Consider the following 26,268-nt stretch of genomic DNA (forward strand, 5'->3'; position numbering starts at 1 on the left):
TCGCTCCATGACATTTAGTACGATATTATTAAACCTGTTTAAAGTGTGCTATCTGATGTTATTATTTACATTTATGAAATAAAACAAAATGGTTATCGCTATAAACAATTATTTGGTGACTATTTTCGTTCAGTGCGACGCCTCATGATTGAGTAGGACTCGAACAAATAAACTGTTGGTAGTGCATCTTATAAAATTAAATATTAATCAAAATGTGTGTTAAAATCTTATAATTATTCTTTAGACTGGTTTTTAATACTATACTCCTAAATAATAATTAATCTTTACAACAACAAAAAATTTAAATTTAACTTTTTAATTCAAGTATTCTCGAGAGATATTCCCTAGGCAGTGCATTCAATAAAAAAAACATTTGCTTTTTTCTGTTGTGAATTGGACCAAGAAAGCTTTTAAAGCGTATCGTAAATAAGTTGTAAATAAAATTAATTACCCTAACGTAAATGTTTATAACGTGCTGAGATGAATGAAGTGTTTATAGATGCAGGGTCGCGGCTGCGGTAAAATTTGCGGCGATATAAAAAACCATAAGTGCACCACAGGCATAAAAACTAAAATTCCTTGTTCAGTTAATGCTAATAAAAATATAATGTAAAGGATGGACAGTTTTCGAGAAGCGTGATATTTTATTTGTGTTTATGCGATATTTTTAAATGAAAATGGTTACGATGAATTCATCGGAGAAGGTGGCACAGAAGGCGTGTCAGCAGGGAACGTCCAGGTGAGTCGAACCAGCGAACAAATGTTAAACCTTCATTTATTCTACTGATTTTCCTATTGTGATGCAAAAGTTTGAAGTCCATCAATAGCATATATTGTACAGTATAAATAAGGCAATAGTAGTGTAAAATAAATCAAGCAAGTGTCATAATTCCTCTACTTAATACCTAATATTTAGAAATTAAAGATTCACCATAAATTCTTCTGTCAATGTGGAAGTATAGGAATGGATGCTGTTGGGGTCTTGCTATCAACTATTTTCACAGAAATCAAGAGATCCACTAACAGGTCAAATTTTCAGATAAAAAACTCAAATACTTTTATCTAAAAGAGTAGCAGATTCACAACTATAATATGATTTAATGCTATATATTTTCTAGAATAAATATATTTGTATTAATGTAGACATGTATGTCTTATAATATATGCATTGTCTTATTTATGTTTATATATCTTTTTATATACGCACAGCAAAGTGACCCCAGTGCACATGATGGTAAGTGGAGTGAGGTCCAATACAATATTGACTGACGAGAGATGATTACCCCTCAGTCGACTCAATCATGCCTGTTGGATATACACAGGCTGATCCCGTAACACGACACACGTGGGCCACTATGGGTTTTAACACCTTGTGTATGGTTGCTATCTGGGCAGATATATATCCTACCACCAGCAAATATGCACACAATGATGAATAGTGTCAAGGCTGAGGCTTGGATCACCTCTTTACTACAACAATTTTGCTCAAAAGCTGGTGAGGCAGATCTTCAGCTATACATAAGGTATACCCATTCTAAAATAATACAATAATGTATACCGTATGGCAATATATATCTATAATAAATTGCCTTATGATTTCACAATTCTTAAATTGAATATATTCAAATGTAAATTATTTAAGTTCCTTCTTGATAAATGTTATTATTCTGTAAATGATTTCTTTCATGAAAAGTTTTAAGAAAATATTTGTACGCTGAAAACGGCAGAATACTATGCTATAGCTTATTAATGACAAGTAACAACTTTTTACAGTATTCAACAAATAAATGTATTATTATTATTATAATAGTGGCAAGAGTGTGTCTATTTATCAAAAAATAAAATGACAGTCCAATTATACATAAAATGATAGACTGAAACATTAGGAGAAAATTACGATATAAAAATAAAAAATACTGTAAAATACTTTTATTTCAATATGTTCTGTATAAACGATACTCTAAATAAAATATATTTTTTTAAAAAACTCAAACATTATATTATTAAAGTTATTGTTTACTTTTGTTAAATAAATGATTGTATTTTTTAAAAACACCAAGCTCAGTTTATGGGATTTTTTTTCCAGAATAAATATTCTTAGGATATAATAGTCTACAATGACAAGTAATGTAGTTGCCTAGTACAGAAATAAATTCAAAATTGGTTTACTAGTATCTGAGATTAGCGTGTCCAAACAATATCTTCAGATTTATGTATAATATAGCAATTTTATCTTTACACCCTCCAAATAAATTCAAAATTGATCCAGTAGTTCCTGAGATAAGCATGTCCAAACAAACTCATCAGCTTTCTGTATTATATAACTATTTTATCTCTACATCCTCCATTTTAAATATTGTGTGATTGTTGCCCAGTATTGATGTGACCTCTAATTGTTACTATGGTGCTTTATAATATATTTATTATTTCAGATTTCATATTGACATCTACTTCTTCAAGAACAAGTGAAAATTTTATATAAGTGAAAAATCTAACCCCCTAATTCTAATGTTATTTATTTAAGGACAGATTGCTGTGATAACAAGTCTGTTTCTCAGCTTTGTTTATCTGACAGCCAACTAGATTCAAGTTGTATCTCAATATTAGCCAATCACAACGGCCCAACTCTACGCACTGCGAAGGCTGCCATGCCGTCAGTTTAAAAACAAATGAAAAATAAACACATTTGAATTGTTTGGCTTTAACTTAGGGTACAAGAAATATGTTTTGTTATATTAAATTCAGAGGAAGAAATAATAAAATTTAATTTTAGTATACATCATAATTAATACAATTTAATATGTTACTTTAGTATAATGTTAATAATTATATTAAGACATATATATAATTATTTAAAAAAATAAAATGAACTCTTCAAGACTTCAGTGCTTTATTTGTCTTGTAAGCTAGCTATTTGATCACTTCTACATTCAGTTCCTGCAAGAGCGTCGCCAAGGTTGGACAGGGAGGTGTTCTGTCTCCCCCCCCCCCTAGAGATTCTAAAAAATTTGCCAAATGTAAAAATTCACCAATTCCATTCCTAATATTCCGTACGCTCACGCTCTGCTCTATGTTATTGTTAAAGCGGGAGAGGAGTGGTGGAGGAACATGTGCTCTAGACTTTACCTACAATTCATACTTTTCTCATTCTCCATATCAACTTGTCCTCCCCCTGGGTCATGGGTGACGCCCTTGGTTTCCTGTGAAGAGTGTCCAAAAACAGCCGGATTAGTCTTAAGGGGCCGTTCAAGTATTACGTAACGCAATTTTTGAAGATTTTTGAGACCCCTCCTGATGTTACGCGCCGTAACGTTTTCCTGTACGCCCCTGCCCACCCCTCCTAAAGTTACGTAACTCTAAAGTGACATTTTTTTTCTAATATTTACAATTATGTCACGCAATGTACCGGAAAGTCGCTAAAATACCTTTGATATTGTTTTAAAATAAAAATCCAATGTTACATAACGCTTTGTGCGAACCCTCCCGCGCCTGTAACGCATCGTAACGTGTTACAAGACCAAAAATTGCGTTACGTTATAACGGCCCCTAAGATAAATTAGGCAACTGTTTAGGGGCTTGGTATCACTTAGGGGCTCTACGTATACAAAGTATAATAATAATAATAATATCAGCCCTGTATTATATACTTGCCCACTGCTGAGCACGGGCCTCCTCTACCACTGAGAGGGATTAGGCCTTAGTCCACCACGCTGGCCTAGTGCGGATTGGTAGACTTCACATACCTTCGAAATTCCTATGGAGAACTTCTCAGATGTGCAGGTTTCCTCACGATGTTTTCCTTCACCGTTAAAGCGAACGATAAATTCACAAAGAATACACACATGATTTTAGAAAAGTCAGAGGTGTGTGCCCTTGGGATTTGAACCTGCGGACATTCGTCTTGGCAGTCCGTACCACACCCAACTAGGCTATCGCCGCTTACTAGGCTATCGCCGCTATATACAAAGTATACAAAGTAATAATTTGTATTTAATAAATCTGATAATTCACAAATACACATAACTTTAAAAAAGTTAGAGGTGTTTGGGTTTTGAACCTGCGCACATTCGTCTCGGCAGTCCGTTCTACACCTATCGCTACTTTTTGGTATAACTTTACCATGGGGTCAACTAATCACGTGAGGCTCGAAAGGATTCTGGGGATTCTCAATCTCACGTGTTATTATTTTTCGTTGATCGTGCGATTTTATCTAAAAATCAATATACTTTGTATCAAATACACATGATTTTAGTAGGGGGTAGTCTAAAACTTCACCACATATCACCAGGTGGGTTAAAACATAAAAAAAATTTCAATATACTTTGTAATAAAAAAAAAAAAGCGGCGATAGCCTAGTTGGGTGTGGAACGGACTGCCAAGACGAATGTCCGCAGGTTCAAATCCCAAGGGCACACACCTCTGACTTTTCTAAAATCATGTGTGTATTCTTTGTGAATTTATCGTTCGCTTTAACGGTGAAGGAAAACATCGTGAGGAAACCTGCACATCTGAGAAGTTCTCCATAGGAATTTCGAAGGTATGTGAAGTCTACCAATCCGCACTACAGCGTGGTGGCCTAAGGCCTAATCCCTCTCAGTAGTAGAGGAGGCCCGTGCTCAGCAGAGGACAAGTATATAATACAGGGCTGATATTATTATTGTACTAAATACACGTGATTTTAGTACAGGGGTAGTCTCAAACTTCACCACGTATCACCAGGGGAGGGGCTAAAACGTTACTAAAACACGTGATTAATAGATGACCCCATGTGATAAAACAATGGAAGAATCCCACACGTAATCGAATGTCGTACCTTACGGGCCAGTGCGCATCACGCTCCCTTTACTGCGAGTCGATCAATGCAGTCTCGCTCTACTGACTGGCAGGTCATGGACTGAAAGAGAACCCGTTCTATGATACTAATATCAAATGAATGATAAGTCGACTGCTCTTCAGTGCACTTAACAATTTTTATTTTTTTTTTATTTATTTACATCAACACACAGCCATTACAGGTTACAGCCAATTCGACTGGTGGAACTATAATAACATAATAACTTACAACTATATTCAATAACTAAGTATTTATAAAAATAAATTGTCTAACAAAAAAAAAAAAACATATACAGGATAATTTAAATTAAACTATTTTTCGGATTTTATCGCGGTTTTAATATTTTACTTTTTCGCGTAGATCGGACCGCCAACAGCTAAAAAAATTAAATGTTGTATAATTAAAAATGTAGGTAGATATTGTAACTCTGGCTTTGCGGATGAACACCTCAGTCCCCCCGTGACCATGAAGGCTGTAAAGTCTGCGAAACGTCGGGAGAAAAGTAAAATTGAAACCGCGATAAAATCCATAAAATAGTTTAATTTAAATGTCTTAACATTCGCGTAAACATAAGAAATCATTATATACAGGCTCATTCTGACATTGCGTTACTAAATGAACCCACATACTTATCTACTTGAAAGTAACATTTTAAAATAAGTTGAGCCGTAGATGTAAAATAAAAAAGAGTCAAGTTTCGAACAAGATAAATATAAGTATAAAAAGTAATTATAATTTTACGCGCCCTAAAGTCACTACTACTACTGTAAGATAATTCGTTGCAGCAACATCATACTTTCAGTCAGAAATACACTCACGGACACGCAATATTCGCATTAAACTATAAAATTATCAAAAAACGGAAAACTAAAACTAGGCTTTTTCGTGACAATATTAGTTACTAGCTTTTTCTCGCGGCTTCGCCCGCGTAAAGGAGTTTTCCGGGATAAAAGTCTCAATATATATTTTCCCGGGATAGTAGCCTATAACCTTCCCAGGGTCTTATCCTATCTCCATACCAAATTTTGCTTTCTTATACCACGTCTTATGTCACGTCCCGTTCCCGTGGGAACGGGATAAAAAGTATCCTATGTCCGTCTCCTGGTTCATCCGTTCTTGAGTTATAAATATTGTAACTAACACCACTTTCTTTTATATATATGTATATAGATTAATGAATAATTTTTGGCACAATAGCAGCAAAGGTGAAGACGAGTATGTGGTTTCATTTAGTAACGCAATGTCAAAATGACCCTTTATATTTGCATATAACATTAGGCCTTTATCTATCATTAGTAATATATTGACTGCCTCGTTGGCGTAGTTGTAATTATACACAGAACGAGTACGACTACTGCGCTGAGGTCCTGGGTTCAGAATCTTGTGTCGGGACAAAATAATTGTGACTGGGTTTTCCATCTTAACAATTACTCAGTCGCAGCTCGGAGTCAGGAAGTTGGTGTGACATCCTGTGCTTCGGCACGTAAAGCCGTTGGTCCTGACTCAGTCGCAGCTCGGAGTCACGAAGTTGGTGTGACATCCTGTGCTTCGGCACGTAAAGCCGTTGGTCCTGATCTCTCTCCGGTCATGTCTCACCGGACTATGAGAAACAGAGTGCTTGTGTATTGCACACACTCGTGTACTATAATATCTCCTGCTAATCTCCGTTGAGATTGGCCGCCGTCGCCGAAATTCGGCTAAGAGAGATTAATTCATTTTTTCATTTTATAATGACTCCGTATTCATAAACGTTATTTATCTAAGGACGGAGCATTGTGATAACAAGTCTGTTTCTCAGCTTTGTTTATCTGACAGCCAACTAAATTCAAGTTGTATCTCAATATTAGCCAATCACAACGGCCCTATGTCTACGCACTGCGAAGGCTGCCATGCCGTCAGCACTGATAAACAGACTTGTTATCACAATGCTCCGTCCTTAGATAAATACGTCTACGAATAAGGGGAAAACTATACAGCGTTGGAAAGATGGACATTGCAATGTTTACACCTAATCCTCACTGCACCTATAAATGTATACAAAATAATAGAACATTCTTTATTCGCAGAGACAGTTCGAAATGCTCGAAAGAAGAGAAGGAGAAAGAGAAAGAGAAGGAGAAGAAGGAGAACGTGATATCGAACCTTCCGCCTAACGTTCAGGCGCTGATAGCAACCATACCCTCGCCAGAAGACTCGCCTAACTACCTCATATATAAGAAGGTAAGCAGAAACCCTAATAATAATAATATCAGCCCTGTGTTATACACTGTCCCACTGCTGCACGGGCCTCTTCTATTACTGAGAGGGATTAGGCCTCAGTCCACCACGCTGTAGTGCGGGCAGACTTCACACACCCTCGAAAATTCCTATAGAGAACTCAGGTATGCAGGTTTCCTCACGATGTTTTCCTTCACCGTTAAAGCAAGCGATAATTCACAAATACACATAACTATAGAAAAGTCAGAGGTGTGTTTGGGTTTTGAACCTGCGGACATTCGTCTCGGCAGTCCGTTCCACACTTCCACTAGGCTATCGCCGCTGTTTTTGCCGCTGAAACCTTAAAAGCAACAAAAATCCTTAATATGCTAAGGGTCTGTAATAACTGGGTAAATTCAACTCGTCAATGTAATGTATCAACCGATCAAATACAAATCCCATTTGATACTGCTTAATGGTGCTAAAATTAGAGCTATCTACATTAGCTGTTTAATACTATAACTGTCAAATGAAATTTATTTAAAATTTGAAATTTGTGTAAAAATTAATAATAGATATGTAACATACCATGAAAATAATAATTAAAACGCTATTAATTCTTCAAAAGCGGTGATAGTTTAGTTGGGAGTGAAACGGACTGCCGAGAATGTCCGCCAGGTCCAAAACCCAAACACACCTCTGACTTTTCTAAAAATGATGTGTGTATTCTTTGTGAATTATCGCTTGCTTTAACGGTGAAGGAAAACATCGTGAGGAAACCTGCATACCTGAGAAGTTCTCTAGAGGAATTTTGAATGTGTGAAATCTACCCGCACTACAGCGTGGTGGACTAAAGCCTAATCCCTCTCAGTATTAGAGCCCCGTGCAGTATATAATACAAGGCTGATATTAATATATAATTTGCAGATGGAAGCCTTGATAGAAAAAATGCAAGACGAGGTGACCGGAGTGCAGGTCAGAACTGTGAAGAGTTTCATGAGCAAGATACCGTCAGTAAGTATTATCAAACTTCTCTGAGGCATTGCTTGTGAGCTTGGTCTTAATACTGAGAGCTTATGGCGGTACAATCTGAGGCTTTACTTCGGAAAACGAAATCCGTAGTTTCGGTTGGCAGATTGTACGTTTTGTTACCACGAAGTGTTACGGATCCGATCTGTTCATCGCAATATTTCAGACATGGAATTTGTAATAACTTATAGGGTTTCGTCATCCCTTTTTAAAACTATCTGCGAGGACAAAGTTCAAATGCTTTCGCTTAAAAAATAAACGTGGAATTGATGCTGCCTAAGGTAAGCTACAGAACGGTGACGGATCCGAAGTAATTTGGAGTTAAATGCGAAGTTCGTCGTTTTTTCGTTTCGGACCGATGTTTCGACGTTTATTTTATAAGCGACTATCCTTATCATTGGTGTGTGTTCCTGAAAGTAAGAATATTTGTGTGAAAACGCCGAAGAATTGTGGATTCAAGTGCCAACTGATATATGTATGAGGAAAACTTGGTTACAGCTCGCGAGAAGAGATCCAAATTTATTGTCCAACAAATTTGTCTATTTTGATAAATTAGAAATATTGAACGCGTATTGACACTGAGTAGTTTACTGACTTGATGACGTCATGTCATGGCGGCACTCGTTTCGCATATTTGTAAAACAGATAAAATAAAGTCAAAACTCTGAATTGAATTTAAAAATTTTATTTATAACTTTATGAACTGAAACTACTATTTTCCGATTGCTTTTTGATTAAACTATCTTGTTTATGTATTTTTTGATTATTTCTCACATACACTAATACCTTGCTTTCGTCTTGCCAGTATTGAGCTCGGACAACGCATCTGTGTAATAAAAACATCTTAGTCCCTACCTATAAAAGAAAAAAGATACTGATCTTCCTGCACTTTTGTTTGGTGCCCTAAACATCTTGGTGTTGGCAGGTGTTCACAGGGTCGGAGCTGGTGTCGTGGCTGTCGCGGCACCTGCAGCTGGAGGAGTCATGGGAGGCACTCCACCTGGCACACCTGCTCGCGGCCCACGGATACCTCTTCCCCATCGATGACCACTGTCTCACTGTCAAGAATGACAACACTTATTATAGGTAAGTACAGTCACATAACTAGCTGCCTAAGTAACTAGCGGCGATAGCCTAGTTGTGTGTGGAACGGACTGCCGAGACGAATGTCCGGTTCAAAACCCAAACACGCATGACTTTTCTAAATTATGTGTGTATTTGTGAATTATCGCTTGCTTTAACGGTGAAGCAAAACATCGTGAGGAAACTTGCATACCTGAGAAATTCTCTATAGGAATTTTGAATGTGTGAAGTCTACCCGCACTACAGCGTGGTGGACTAAGGCCTAATCCCTCTCAGTAGAGGAGACCCAGCAGTGGGACAGTATATAATACAAAGCTGATATTATTTATTTATTAGGAAAACCAACAAAACATACACCATACATAACTATTTGTAACATTACAGTAAGTAATTGCCGCAGTGCTGTTTTAATTACAGGCTGTCACAGCATGAACATATTATTACATACCAGTTAATAAGTGCAGTATATTCTAAATATAAGACTGAATATAAAACTAGATTTAGGTTTCAACAAGCGAAATTATACTATTTAAGTAAATAGTATTCTGATGTGATCGCGGTCTTTTGAAATGAAATCAAAATTTATTTGCGTAATTGTGGTTACATAAAGATATTATAAATCAGTAGAAAGTGTCACACAATTTGTCATTTTTGACGTGCAAATGTTACTTAGTCATTCATATACACGCGCATGTACACACACATACACATATATATATATTATTCACAGGTGAAAATCTAATTGTCTTAAGGCGATACCTCAAGGTCAAATAATTTAAATTCTTTACTTGCCAATACTTGTTTAGTTACCCAGATTAAAGGTGAAACAAAATGTATGAAAATGGACCTTGAGGTATCGCCTTAAGCGACATGTTTTAAGCGACACTAAATTTCATACATATTTAAAATCAGTTCTTTATTATTATTTTATTCTTTGTCTAACATTCGCGTAAACATAATCATAAATGATTTACTCGAATTCCAGGTTCCAAACGCCATATTTTTGGCCATCCAACCAATGGGAGCCGGAAAATACTGACTACGGTGAGTATTATCTGTTATTTAAAATATTTATTTATTCATTCAATATTAACTATACAGGTATAGCTTAGTGGCAATTACCGTTAAAAAGAATTATGTACTCATAACTTGGGAACATAAATATTATTATTTATTTTTATTTTGAACTAGCTACCCGACTGATGTCCCGTCTTAACATGAATTTGCAGCGCGCATTTTGTCAATCGCTGACAGTTATTTCAAACAATTGACAGTTATATAAAATTCATATTTACGTTAACTTTTCTTAAATTTTCTAATTATCCGCGCATTTTTTTGAATTTTTTCTTTCATAAGAATCTTCTCCTGACAATAACAAACACAACAAAAAGAATAGTGTAATCGGTCCAGCCTCACGCGTGATGGCGTGACCAAGGGAAATAGGGATTCATTTTTATATATATAGATAATGGCTTGAATAAAAACTTGTGGTAGGTTATTTTATATCCGCCCGGATAGCGACCGCACACAAGGTGTTAAACCCATAGTGGCCCACGTGTCGCGTTCCGGGATCAGCCTGTATATATCCAGTTCCAACAGGCATAATTGTGTTGACTGAAGGGTAATCTTTAAAGTTGCATACCAGCTTCTCAAACAGTAATCCACACAAGCACTTCTTAAATAATAGAGTGGTCAGAGAGTGGAATAAACTCCCAGAACATGTGGTTACAGCTGGAAACATAAATCAGTTTAAGAACCGACTGGAAAAATACTTGGCTGCAAATGAAAACCTGTAGTAATAGCGAGATACGGGCATTATCTGTTTCAACTGCATGCCTGTATATAATAATAATAATGATCATCTCTCGCCAGTCGACACTATTGGGCCTCTGTTACCATCAGATACAGAGTGGTCACTTTGCTCGTATAAAGATCACCCTGTATAAACTACTCTATTCCAGCGGTGTACCTGTGCAAGCGCACGATGCAGAACAAAGCTCGTTTAGAGCTGGCGGATTACGAGGCGGAATCCCTCGCGAGACTACAGAAGATGTTCAGCAGGAAGTGGGAGTTCATATTCATGCAGGCGGAAGCTCAGAGCAAGGTAATAGTCAAGGAATATTAGACCTTAGGGCTTAGACAAAATGACCCATTTTGACATTGCGTTATGAAAATACGCTTATATCATTACAGACATTTTATATTGAACATTAAATTTAATGAATGAATAAATGAGTTTTATTTTTGCAGGTGGACAAAAACGCGATAAATTGGAAAGGAAAGTGCTCGACAGTCAGGAGAGAGCGTTTTGGGACGTACACCGACCTATGGTAAGTGAAGATAGGCTTTCATCCCCACCACTACAACTCCTGTAAGGGGCCGTTCAAGTGAACGCAATTTTTGAAGATTTTTTTGAAAATTGCAACTTTCCACCTACACTTTTCTCTCCAATCAACTGTTATAAATGATTGCTTTTACTTCCTTCATTATCACAACTGAATTTTGAACTCAACCATTCCCCATCTTCACCCCCTAAAGTCAGATTATGCAATTTTTATCTAATTATTAAATAACAATTCCTTTAATAGGAAAATATTGACAGTCTTATACCCAGTTCATACTACGACACAAACATATTTACATTATAAATGTCGTCGAACCCTATTCTCTTAACACAAAAATTGTTCTAATAAAATATGTTTATGTATACCACTGAAACTGTTGGGAAATATCCAATACATTGTTCCTTCTATTCATTATTTCCAGCCCGGGTGCGTGAACACAACAGAACTGGACCCTCGGAAGTTGTCGCGCATAAACGCGTTAAAAGAGAAACGGAAGAAGCAATGCCAGGAGTTGATACAGCAGCATAATTTAAAGGTGGTTATTTACTATTCTACTTTTGTACTATTCTACTATATTACTATTCTACCATACTACTATTCTACCAAACGACTATTCCTCCATACTACTATTCTACTATACTACTTTTCTACCAAACTACTATTCTACTATCTACCATATTATAAATATGAAAGTATGTGAAGGTGTTTGTATGTTTGTTTGAAGAATTACAAAGTGCAAGATGGTTCGTAATTTGTCACGAAAATAGACAAAGTCTTGGATGATTTGTCTATTCCAGTGAAAATGCTCAGATTGGCTTTTATTCATGGGAGAAAACGTTTTGTTGGATGTGAAACCTTTTTACTTTGATTCCTACAATATTTATTCTGTCCTATTGTAATTATTGTGGATAAATAATTTGTATTTTTGTAATTCAAACATTCTTTCAAAAAATATACAGCGTCATTTTGAAATTGCGTTACTAAATGAAACCACATACTCGTCTTAACTTCTGGTAACATTGTGCTAAAAAATATTCTTGAATAACGAAAAAGCCGCTTTTATTTTCAGATTTTTTTTATCATTTTGTAGTTTAATGCTAATATGGCGTGCGTCAGTGTATTTCTGACTGAAAGTGTGATGTCGCTTCGACGAATTCTCTTAGATTAGTAGTAGTGACATTAGAGTGTAAAATTATATTACTTTTTATTAATAATTATTTTGTTCGAAACTTTTTTATTTTACCTCTACATTTCAAGTAACTTATTGTAGTGTTATTTTCAAATAAGTATGTGGTTTTATTTAGTAATCCAATATCAAAATGACCTTGTATATTAACCGTAGCTACAAACAATATGTAGTTCTCTATAAGTATCTAGTTTCAGTCTATAATTAAAATAAAAACTTACAATATTTGTTAACAGAACAACCCGATAGTAACAATAACGAACCCACAAGAGAGCGAGGAGGAGATACAGAAGAAGAACGCAGAAGTAGCCATCAAGGAGAATGGTAATCTTCTTTGTATATTTGTAGAACCTGTCTTGTATGTTTCAATGGTTTTTGAGAGGGGTTTGATGAGTCCAACTGACCGTTTAATATTGCTACCGTGTGGCAGGCGAGCCCTCGCAGCCGGCCGGCAGCCCCGCGCGGGGGCCGGCGCCGCTGTCGCAGCAGATCGAGTCGGCGCGGCGCCAGCTCGCCATGCTGCGCGCGCGCATGGAGCGCCGCAACGTGCGCGTCAGCAAGGTCGCGGACATGTCAGTGTACAAATACTTAAGTTGATAAAAATTTTTTTTGGTAAAGGAAATGTCCGCTTTTTGTATGGGCACTGGTTTTTTATATTTAAAACAAATTCTAACAAACTTATTGGATAATAAAGTGTGTAAAAAAATATAATTCGCGGCTATTCTTAGAGATAATTTTTTTTTGAGTATTTTACTTTTTTTGGAGGTGTTTGCATGTAGCGATATTTATTTTCAAGATTTTTTTTAGCAAAATGAAATTCGTTACAAATAGATTGCATTAAATTTAAATTATTAAATTTAATAAACTCGTTTTTAAGAGTTCTGTCCTAATACATAATCGAGGATTGAAAGTCTAATTTACTTAAGCGATATTTTTTGCGACACTAAATTTCACACATATTTAAAATCAGCACTTTTTTCTATGTTTTTTTAAACTAGTTAAATTTTGTCAAAAAAAAATGTCGCTTAGGTCAATTAGTCTTCCAACCGGTGATATAATTATTTTTTTTGTCGATAAAAATCGTTTAGATTTTTTTTTATTGAATAAAAAATCGTTTAGGATTTTTTTGTCGAATAAAAAGTCCTTTTGGATTTTTTGTTAAATAAAAGTAGTTCAGGATTTTTTTGTCGAATAAAAAGTCGTTTAGGATTTTTTTTGTGGAATGAAAAGTCGTTTAGGATTTTTTGTCCAATAAAAAGTCGTTTAGGATTTTTTTGTCCAATAAAAAGTCGTTTAGGATTTTTTTTGTCGAATGAAAAGTCGTTTAGATTTTTTTTGTCAAATAAAAAGTCATTTAGAATTTTTTTGGCGAGTAAAAAGTCGTTTAGGATTTTTTTCTCGAATAAAAAGTCGATAAGGATTTTTTTTCGAATAAAAAGTCATTTAGGATTTTTTTTCGAATAAAAAGTCGTTTATTATTTTTTTGTCGAATAAAAAGTCGTATAGGTTTTTTTTGTCGATTAAAAAGTTGTTTTGGTTTTTTTTGTCGAATATAATGTCGTTTAGGATGTTTTTGTCGAATAAAAAGTCGTTTAGAATTTTTTTGTCGAATGAAAAGTCGCTTAGAATTTTTTTGTCGAATAGAAACATCTTCTGTAACAACACATTAACTCCCCATTTTTCTTATTAAACATTTTCAAGACTTGATCCATCAAATTGTTGTCAGGTTCATAGCATACTGCGAGCAGTACGCGGAGTACGACGCGTTCCTGACGCCTCCAGAGTGGCCCAACCCCTGGATCAACGACACCACAGAGCTCTGGGACCAGGAGAAGCAGTCGTAAGTGGCACCGAAGGGGTAGGCAGATAGTTAGTGAAAGGCTGGTAGGTTAGATAGGTTAGGGCTTTTATTGTCCTCACCGGTGAGGATCGCGACGCGTTTCTCCCTTTATCTTTATTAAGATAATTTCTTCATTTCTGCCAGCCCGAGCTGGCTTCTTTGTTTACTATATCTTTAATTTATTTTATGTCCAATATAAATTGCCTGTAGTTTATATAAGCGACATTAATAAGTAATAATTACATATTGTCATGTACTTTGACTCATCATAAGTGCTATGTTCGCCTGCGTGCTGAATGTTGACGCGAGTGGTGTGCGCGCAGCAAGGAGCCGCTGCCGCCGCGGCGCGTGCGGCGCTGGGCGTTCGGCCTGCGCGAGCTGCTGCGCGACGCCGCCGGCCGCGAACACTTCGCCAGGTTCCTCTCCAAGGAGTTCAGCGGCGAGAACCTCAAGTCAGTACTCGCGGGGCTCGGGCGTCTATTCAACTATTTAATGAGTCAAATTATTAAATATTGTTTTAAGTTATTTATTACCCACATTGTAACAATAATAATGAGATGTTCAATTGATGTGCAAGGTTCTGGCTGGCGGTGCAGGAGCTGAAGTCGTTGCCGATCCGCCGCGTGGCGGCGCGCGCCTCCGAGATATGGAAGGAGTTCCTCTCCTCCGACGCGCCCTCGCCCGTCAACGTCGACGCCGCCAGCAGGTAATACCGCTTACTTACACGTTGCTTTCATAAACCAAACTGGAAGAAGATATTCCCCACATTAAATAAAATCGTTTGTACACGCAGTTCGTAAAAGCTGGCCGATTTAAAACAATAATAATAGATTAGTGGTGGTACAATTAATACACCGCCATTTCGTCAACATCACCGGAACTACATGATCGATGTGGTATTGACATAATTGTAGTGATGTCGCACAACAATCACTAGATGGCGATATTTAATTCTGAGTTGCTATAGAATTTGCGCGACACAGTATATATATATCACCTCCGACTAGGAACCTTAGTGATAAGTCTTGCTACATATTTTCGCGGTACTGATAGGTTCAAACAAATTTTATCCCCATGAGGGTTGAATTTATCAAAATCCTATTCAAGCGAACGTCTTCATAATAGTAGCTCCAATCTTTAATTTCAGTTCAATCAGTCGAAAATCTAAGAAGATATATACAAACTTTCATCCCCTATTTTATCCCCTTGGAGGCAAAATTAATCAAAATCCTTTCTTAGCGGATGCCTACGTCCTAACATCTACCTGCATGCCAAATTTCAGCCCGATCCGTCCAGTGGTTTGTGCTGTGCGTTGATAGATCACTATGTCAGTCAGTCACCTTTGAGTTATATATATTTAGATTAGCAATTAATTGTATGTTTTATGTTTACAGGGAATTGACTCGGGTGAAGGTGGAGTCTGGCATGCCGGATAGATACTGCTTCGACCAGGCGCAGGTAATATTATAAAGTTTAACACCCTCCCCTGAGTAAATGGCCTTGGGTATTTCTTGCATACATTTTCAGTGCACGATGTCTCAGAAATATGCAATGGTTTACAAATAAATTAAAAATATATATATTTAGGTAATTTCGAAAATTTTAAACTAAAAATATATTCCTTATTACATTTTCTATCTAATAGTGTAGGTTGCAAATTAAAATGATCTAAACCTTTAATACCCTTTCCCAAGCAAATAGCCTTGAGCATTCCTTCTATACATTTTCAGTGCACGATGTTTTGGAAATATGTAATATGGCATTTTTATTGAGAAATTATTCACACAATATCCACTTTATAATCAAGTTGAATCTACCAAAGTGAAGCTATTATATTGTAGAAATATGCAGTCTTACTTATAAATATTTCGCAAAGCTATGCTTACTTAAAACACAAATTGACTCGATCAGCTGTAAGTCAAGCCACACTGAGGCCTATGAGAGCTCGTGAACATTTCCTGGCCTGCTCCCATCCTCAGTATAAGAGGAAGTTCCTTCTCCTTTCTCCACACTTCCTCCCCAGCTATCCCCTCCCAACTTTCCTCCAGGCCCCTGGAGTGAGCCGGGGGACCCCAGTATCCCATTTCGCAAGTTACCCCCCGTGTTGACTGTGGGATCTGATATATAATTTTATGATACCGAACCTCCGTTGTCGGCAGGCGCACGTGTACCATCTGATGAAGTCGGATAGCTACTCGCGATACCTGAGGTCCGACATGTACAAGGAGTACCTCAACGGGTCCAAGAAAAGGTTAAATGCACTCTAATTCATTTCAATAGAGTTCCATTTCGTTTTGAACTTATCGCCCTATTAATAATGACCTATTTCAAAATTGTTAATTTGTGGGAATCGTTTAAAACTAATTTCTGTTGGTGACTTTTACTTTTTCTTATTTTTTCATGCTATAGGTTTTATTTTTGATCTATCTATATATATATAAATGAATCCCTATTTCCCTTGGTCACGCCATCACGCGTGAACGGCTGGACCGATTTCACTAATTTTTTGTTGTGTTTGTTATTGTCAGGAGAAGGATCTTATGAAAGAAAAAAATTCAAAAAATGCGCCGATAATTAGAAAATTTAAGAAAACTTAACGAAATATTAGTTTTATATAACTGTAAATTGTTTGAAATAACTGTCAGCGATTGACAGAATGCGCGCTGCAAATTCATAGTTAAGACGGGACAACGTCTGTCGGGTCAGCTAATTACTAATAAGTTCAATTTTGTAGCAAAATAAAAACACGTCGCAAACACAACTTCGTGTTTTTAACGATTCTACCATTTTGGAATAGGTCATTATTTTATTAAGAGAGCGTAATATGTTCAGCGCCATATATTTTAGTTCATACTGTTTTGAATGCTTTTGTTTTTAAGTGTGAAAATGCATTAAAATATAATATCAAATGCCTAAAACACGGATGGCGAACTACTAACAAACATTTAATATTGTCGGTTGAAAAGCTGATTTACTTAAGCGACAATTTTTTTCGATAAAAATTTACAAAGTTAAAAAACATAGAAAAATGTACGGATTTTAAATACTATGATATGTGGCAATTATAAATAACTTCACTCACCATCAGGCGACGTGGAGACATCCTGCCACGCTGGTTTGAAAATTGCGTACAAAAGTATAAAATAAATAATATCTCTTTAATTTTTTTCAGACATCAGTAAAGGGCATTCGGTCGATCGTGTCGTTTACCGGACGTAAGGAGACGTCGTCGAACTAAACGCGGACGTCTGATGACGTCGGTTAGTTAATTTAAAAGTTCGTTTAATTTTGAAGTTTCGAAATACAAGCCAGTTTCAAGCTGGCTTTTGTTTCGACGTAAAGCAATCATTTCTTAATGTTTAATATTTTGGATTTCAGCGAAATCAGTTCAGTGTGATCGTAAGCATGACTTATATTATCCCCTTATTCATAGGCGTTATTAATCTAAGGACGGAGCATTGTGATAACAAGTCTGTTTCCCAGCTTTGTTTATCTGACAGCCAACTAGATTCAAGTTGTATCTCAATATTAGCCAATCACAACGGCCCTGTGTCTACGCACTGCGAAGGCTGCCATGCCGTCAGCACTGAAACAGACTTGTTATCACAGCAATACTCCGTCCTTATATAAATAACCTCCATGAATAAGGGGGTAAGGGTTAAACTAATGCACTGAAATATAATTGTTATTTACTTTATTATTTGACTCTACGTTTTTCATTGGATGTATTAGAGGACCCCTAGTGATTCAATGTAAGGAACAGATGAAACAATTTAACTTAAGAGTCCATTATGACTCGTACGCATAAACAATGCTTATAGTAGTGTAAATCTACAGTATTGTGAGTGAATACGTGTTCAAAGCTAAGTTTAGACTACGACACTACTCATATAAATACCGACGGTCCCTACGTATAGTATCGAATCTGCAAAATTGTATTTTGTAGATGCAATACTTTGCGTAGGGACTGTCGATATTTTAATGGTCCTTATTAAAATGAACTGCATTTATTTAAGACAATAAGGATCGAAGTGCTTATCGCCATGGTAATTAACACTAAACAAGCGATGTTTATACCACGGTTCTACGTAAAGTATTGCATCTGCAAATGCAATTTTGCATATAGTCTGGGCGCCGTATTCCGTCTAAGGGGGTATATTCGTCTTTTTGTGAGTATTAGTGAGAGTCCGCCTGGATAGGTACAACTGCAATGTCTATTTCTGTCAAGCAGTTTGTAGTCACTGTTGTAGGTTTGAAGGACATTGTAGCCAGTGTAACTACTGGACATAATAATATCTCATGTCTCAGACGAGCGCAGTGGAATACCAAACACTATAATTCAAGGTGGTGTTTCTACTGTTTATGGATGGTTACCATCAGGCGAACGGTAAGCTCGTCTCGTCATTCAAAGCAATAAAATAAAGCTTTGTTTGCCGTGTAGGGAAGAAATTCACAGAATCGCCTTTTATGACTTCATAAAGATCTCAGGAACACACTGGATGCAGGCTTTCGACAGGTCCGTCTGGAAATCTTTGGGGGAGGCCTATGGTCAGTAAACTTTATGTGGCTGATGAAGTTAAATTTCTAAGTGAGTGTTGGTAAAAATTACTCGCGGATTCGGATTTGCAAGTTCTCTTGCTCATACCAACCTCGCTATAATAATATCGGCCCTGTATTATATACTGTCCCACTGCTGGGCCTCCTCTACTGAGAGATTAGGCCTTAGTCCACCACGCTGTAGTGCAGGACTTCACACACCCTCATTCCTATAGCGAACTTCTCAGGTATGCAGGTTTCCTCACGATGTTTTCCTTCAATAACAAAGTTTACAGTAAATATGCTTGTGTCGTAGTATGAACTTGGTGTAAGACTGTCAATATTTTCCTATTAAAGGAATTGTTATTTAATAATTAGATAAAAATTGCATAATCTGACTTTAGGGGGGTGAAGATGGGGAATGGTTGAGTTCAAAATTAACGTAAGTGAAGAAAAAAAGCAATCATTTTTAATAGTAAATTTAGGAGAATGGTGCAGGTGGAAAGAGGCAATTTATTTTTGTTTGCACGTCTTATCACATCACGATATTTTTACTGTTTAGGCACTTGAACCACCGCCGACGTAAAGTGACGTACTGTTGACAGTTTTTTGCTCAATAAATTTAAAATGTAGATCCCATGTGAGTAATATACAGTCATTTTGACATTGCGTTAATAAATGAAACAACATACTATTTTTGTGTGAAACATTGTGCGAAATATAATCTATCAATAACGAATATTTTCACCAAAATTTCGGTTTTAGTTTTCTGTTTTTTTTTATAATTTTGTCGTCTAGTGTGAATGGTATGTGAGTGAGTGTTTCTGACTATAAGTGTGACGTTGCTGCGACGAATTCTTTTAGAGCAGTAGTAGTGGCAATAAATTGTAAAATTAAAATTGCTTTGTTGACATTTATTTTATTCGAAACAAACACTTTTTTATTGACTTTACACGCGCATCTCTATACTTGCTAAATCGTTCATCGTCGGCGATGGGACTCGTGCCTTGGGCTTTACGATACAATAACTTATGACGTGTATAATCGTCTTGCGACTTTTCTCGTCGCGACGTCTCATAACGTCGACGTAATTATACGTCCGATGTAAATTCTTCCCTATCTTCACCCTCCTTCGCCCCTAGGCGTTAACACTTTCAAATTGTAATTTTTTTTAAAAACACTTTGTAATTAATTTTGTATGTGTATCTCGGACTTTTAGAAGTATTGTAGTACCAATATCCGTTGTAAGGTGGCGCCTCTGTACTTAAAAAAAATATGAGACACTTTCAATTATTAGGCGGTATAATTTTGATAACAGACGAAACGCAATATTGAAAGTGCAATGAATGTCAAGGTAATCTTTAGGGTCAAGGTCAAGGTCATATAAAAATGTAATTTCAATGTCGTCTTTAATTATGTACTAGTGACTGCTTTGACCGGCATATTTTATTTTCTAACTAAAATATCATGTAAAGATCAAAGTCAGTTTTAGTGACTTCGTTTTGATTATGCAAACACCTTTTTGAAATATAATATCAGCCCTGTATTATATACTGTTCCACTGCTACACGGGGCTCCTCTACTGAGAGATAAGGCCTTAGTCCACCACGCTGTAGTGCGGGTAGACTTCACACATTCAAAATTCCTATAGAAAACTTCTCAGATGTGCAGGTTTCCTCACGATGTTTCCCTTCACCGTTAAATCAAGCGATAATTCACAAATACACACATAACATTAAAAGTCAGAAGTGTTTGTGTTTTGGACCAGCGGACATTCGTCTCGGCAGTCCATTCCACAACCAACTAAGATATCTCCTATACATACTATGTAATAATTAGGTGTTTTTATAGTAAAGTTCGTTGAACCCGGACAAGACCATCATGTGCAATCGAATATTGCAATCAAATGGTGCAATTCGATCGCAATGGGAAAGGAATTGTCTACCAGTGTTGTAAACTTAATTACTATGTTTTAACCTAGCCAATACTATGACAGCCATCCAATCAGCCAGTCAGTAAGCCATGACATTCCCTTCTTCCCACCATAGCTACCCGAATCATTGGAGGATTTAGAAATTTTATATTTTTATTGGTCCGTTCCACACGCAACTAGGCTATCGCCTAAAATAACACAGCAAAGGTCAAGGTGAATGTCAAGGTCATGTTCAAGGTCACGTACAGCGCCGCCACTCACCGTTCGAACCCAACGTAGCCAAATTGTATAGACTGTCGTTTTCTAGTCTAAGTATTATTTTTTCTCTTCCTTCTTGAGCTTTAAGAGTGTTAAGATAGTTATTCAATTGTGTGCGTTGTGTTTATTGCGGCAGGGCTCAGTTTGCGATGGCGGTGCGTGACTGATAAGCCAAGGGTCCCGCGTATATTGGTATAAAACAACTAAGAGAGCGATATATGTTCTAAACTTTATAAAGTTATCGTAGTTCGAACAGAATTTGAAATTTTGAAATGTTATACCTTAGTATGTCAAAATTTCGAAGATTTCTGTTTAAATATGGCAAATTTACAAAGTTTAGAACGTTTAAATCGCTCCCCTATAAGGCTGTGTTTTTGCATATGTACCAATATATATAGGACCAGTGGAAACGAGGCAGTCATTGGCTAGGCTCACTCTATTATTGATCTCGTGCGAGAAATTATACTGGAGGCAAGATGCTTTAAAATTTTTAGTTCTAATAAGCCTTTGATCTTGATTTTTTTGAGGCGTCTATACAGCCGTGCTAAGCTCAAAATAGGTATCTTAAAAATAACAAAATCTTGATTTTTATGTCGTCAGCTTAAAGAAATACCCATCCAATGAACTTACCTCAATAACGGTATCTTGTTTAGAACTTGTTAAAAAACCTTAAAAGAGTGTCTCTATCTCAGTTATACATACAAAACTATATTTACAAAACTCCGATTATCTCGAAATAATGTTTCCCTGATACCGCTTTGGCGCTTAGCACTGCAGTATAGTTTGTCATCATTTCGCGGCCCACGGAAAATAATGTATGTGTTTAATTGGACCTTTCAGTAGTCAAAGTTGTTAATGATTGTTATTCGTCCGCCAAGTTTGAGTTTTTACCGCTAGCTATTAGTTGATTTGACCCACCACAATAAACGCAACGTTTTCAAATATATATTTATTTAGATATAATACTCTGTCTTTGTGGGAAGTGATTTTGGGTGAAGGAAGGTCTTCCCAGCAGTATAAGTTCGCGTTTGCGCGGTGCGTTATTTAGTCAATGTGTTTGAAAGGTGGTAAAAGAAAGCGACGTGACTCCGTATTGGTTGAAACTAACAAGTGACTAAGGTCTCTCGACCAATCAAGTCTAAGCGACACAGACTTACGGAACTAACAAGTGACTAAGGTCTCTCGACCAATCACAAACATCTAAGCGACATAGACTTACGAGTCGCAAGCGACATTCTAAAGGGACTGTAACGTGTTTACGTTCATATCGTCGGTTGAACGGCTAATTGTCTTAAGCGACATTTTTTTGCGATACTGTTTCATGCATATTTAATTACTGGTGGTACGTCTCATATGTGAGTCCGTCTGGGTGCCACTGCAATGTCTATTTCTGTCAAGCAGTGTGTAGTCACTGTTGTATGTTTGAGAAGTAGCCAGTGTAACTACTGGACACATAACATCTGATGTCTCAGACGAGCGCAGTGGAATACTAAACTTTGTAATTCAAGGTGTAGGATCTACTGTTTATGGATCGCTTATCAGGCGAACGGCAAGCTCGTCTCGTCATTCGAAGCAATGAAAATAAATAAGTTGTATTGATTGGTTGATTCTTACTGGTGTGAAGTTAGCGGTTATAGCGGACTATAGGACGCCAATACCCAAAGTTACTTACCAAGAGGCATGTTTACTTTCGCGCTGACAAAACTATTTTGACCATATCGTAGTTTGACTGCAATTCGAAAATAGTTTTGATTAACGCGATTAGTTGATATTAATGCGGGATGTTTTGAAATTATTATAATTGGAATAAGGGGCTAGTGAAAAAAAATGCGTTTGGATATTCAGTTTGGTTTAGAATGTGTTCGGATATATTTTATTTGGGAATAATTAAATAAATTATGACTGCTGTCGATTAAAGTGGTAGTGCAATGCCGAATTGAATCGTATTTAATTTGTACTAGTTTTTGCTCGCGACTGCGTCCCCGTGAATAAGTTATTTCGGAATAAAAGTATAGTGCATAGTAAGATAGTTACGTATTGCTAAATTTTAAGGGAAATATTCACTAGACCCTATATGTTTTGGAAACCTGATTAGCGAGATACAATATCTAAAATAATGTTATGAAGAAACATAGTACACGACTTTTTTGTCGCGCGATTAATAGTCGTGCGGTAGTTTTACGAAATGATTAGGGAGAAGCAATATAAATACCTAAAAGAATGCAATAAAAACCTAAGTGCGCATACTACACGATTTTTTGTCGCGCGATTAAAAGTCGTGCGATAATTTCACGCAATAACTTGCTAGTTATTAAAATAATTAATTTCAAAACATCTCGCCTAAAAGATATTATTTAGATATGACAAACTATGAACCAAAGTTAGTTTAAATATTTTAATTTAGTATTAATTTTGACAGTCGACATTTTACTACAAGGCGCGAAATACCTTCGAGACTTTGATGTTGGTTTTAAATCAGCCGACAGTAGTGACGAAGTATGAAATTTTCCAAAAGGAATCCGACATATAGGTACTAATGCATGTATGCGGTCTTCAAATCGTTCTGATAATAGGGGACCGGACTCATTTTTGTTCTTCATTATTATCAAATATTTACGTTATATAAATTATAACACAGAAAGAATTATTTAAATCCGGTAAAAAATCAACAAGTTATAAGTCTTTCAATTTCGGTAGAAGGGGTAAGTAACAAGAAACAGAAAAGAGGCGCAATACCCACATGTGACGTCATCGGGCATTACAACGTTAGCGAAAGAAAGAGATGAAGCTATATTCCCACTTCGCGCCCACTTCGGCACACAGTAATATTTGAAATATGAATTACTGGCTCATTTTTTAACCAATTTTAATGCAGTTTTCGCAGAAGGGTTTCTTTTTCGTATTATTAACCATTACATATAGAATAATGTACGAAATCAAACGCAGGACGGTCCCCTATTAGATTCTACATAAAGTGAAGCAGGAATCGAGTCATGAACTCTTCGCCTCTGGCTACAGTTTCGTCGAACACGATATACAACTGTACAATCTGAAATAGACGTTAGGGCCGGTATAAGATCTGCTGGTGATATATCCGCCCGGACAGCGACCGTGCACAAGGTGCTAAACCCATAGTGGTCACGTGTCGCGTCCGGGACCAGCCTGTGTATATCCGACAGGCATGATTGTGACTGAGGGTTGATCTCGTCAGTCGGCTATTGGACCTCACTCTTATCATCAGGTACAGTAGGGGTCATGTTGTCGTGCTTGTTTCAATAAACTCATTATATGATATTTTCTATTCTTTCTTTCAAAAGTTTTAGTGAGAGGCAAATATAGATATATCTTTTGTTGTTATACTTGTAATGCGTTTTATAAGTATAGTTTGGTGCGTTGGGGTAAGTTCAGATATTGGGATAATACCGTTGATTCAATATGTTAAACTAATTAAACGTAATCTAGGGGCAAATAATTGTGGTTCATCATAAAATGGGATTGCAAGCTATGTTCGTGTTAAAAATGTTAACAGTGATATTGAATAGACGGTCTTACCCGATTCTCCGAACTTACCCCAACATACTATATATAGCAGTGTCAGAAAAAAATTGAACTAAATTTATGGCTTTATTCTTGTTTATTCGTAATTCATAACTTGTAGTAAAATTTCGACTAAACTTTTTCGAAGAGATTTTTTAATTTATTTTTTTATACCCTTTACTTTTAAGTTAAGTAGATTGTCATTTGTTGGATGTGCATTTTTGTTCCTTTGCCTAGAAACATTCCATTTGACATGACGAATTTTTCGTTTAAACTTAAAGAAAGTTCGACTATCTATTTGAACTATAGATATGTTATTAACTGAAGTTTTGATTGTTTCTGGAATTCAACAACTTGTATGTATGTTTAACTGATTTTAAGATTCTATACGCCGTATAATATATTTCTGATTTATGTACTCAGGGGTCCTATTCCATCTACGCCGCCATATCCGTCTTTGTGCTATTCCAGCTGTTCAAATCTAAGAACACCTGTGATAGTCGTTTAGGTAACATCAATATCCTTCGATTTAAACACCCGTTGTTGAAAAAAGTCGGATTTGCCCGCGTAGCCGGTATAGGACCTCTGACCTATTTCAATTTTATCGATTTTTAATCGACTTCAAAAAGGAGGTTTTCTATTCAATTCTTCTGTACTATAGGTCATTTTATGAAGACGCGGCCCACTACTTTTAGAGAGGGGGTCTAGCGAGGAAACAGAATTGATCCAAGCCCAGGCTTCGAATATATATCGTGGTGTGAATGCACTTATGCTGCTCACACTCCAAGCTATTAGGGAAAGAAGTGAAGCGCGTTTTCGTCGATGACATAATATATACATACCTACCTATTTATTAAACAAACTATTTGTTGATAGGAAAACCGTTACAAACTCGTTCGATTTTCAAATTTAAATAGGTGCCATTAAGATATACTTATTTATTAAACAAACTTTTTTTGATAAGAAAAACGTTACATTCGATTTTCAAATTGAAATAAGTTCAATAACACAACAGCTTCGTGTATTGTTAAAAATGGCCGATAAACTAAAATGCACAGCCAATGTGTTATTCGTTCCGTATAAATGTATCTTCGTGTAATTAGTGTATGTATATAGAATAAATGGAGATAAATGGATGACATAATCAAAACGTTTTTTATTTTTCCAAATATATTAGATTCATCCTCGTCCTTAAGAATACGTAAGTTTAAAATAGAAAGGATACTCTTTCACATCTGAGTGAATAAATACTGCTCGTCACATACGTGGTGTACTTCAATGACGTTTTACAAAGACGCATCATAGACTAACAAAATTTGCACATAAAAACAGCGCAGTATTTACTATAGTCACATACTTGTACAGCCCTAGCAGCTCGCATTGATACGGCCCGAGCGTCGACCGCCGCGCCGTGGCCATCTAGTTTATTGGTCTCTGGTCGCCATGACAGTCGAATAAAATGCATTTATTAGTTAAAAAGTAAGTTCAATA

At 36.4% G+C, this 26,268-nt stretch overlaps 1 protein-coding gene across 1 annotated transcript; it reads left to right on the forward strand.

Annotated features, from left to right (window-relative positions):
- LOC115450711 (regulator of G-protein signaling 7) lies at positions 1–25,922 on the forward strand. Its single transcript, XM_037445929.1, has 17 exons — positions 1–739; positions 6,901–7,054; positions 7,958–8,044; positions 8,985–9,145; positions 10,128–10,186; positions 11,104–11,248; positions 11,394–11,472; positions 11,909–12,022; positions 12,910–12,997; positions 13,104–13,245; positions 14,400–14,513; positions 14,837–14,965; positions 15,091–15,219; positions 15,908–15,971; positions 16,673–16,763; positions 17,684–17,773; positions 25,439–25,922. Exons 1-16 carry the CDS (start codon positions 672–674, stop codon positions 17,749–17,751), a joined length of 1,692 nt encoding a protein of 563 aa, XP_037301826.1. The 5' UTR covers positions 1–671; the 3' UTR covers positions 17,752–17,773; positions 25,439–25,922.
- Positions 25,923–26,268: the final 346 nt, after the last annotated feature.

The sequence above is a fragment of the Manduca sexta genome, chromosome 1 (assembly GCF_014839805.1).
Source record: "Manduca sexta isolate Smith_Timp_Sample1 chromosome 1, JHU_Msex_v1.0, whole genome shotgun sequence".
Lineage (NCBI taxonomy): Eukaryota > Metazoa > Arthropoda > Insecta > Lepidoptera > Sphingidae > Manduca > Manduca sexta.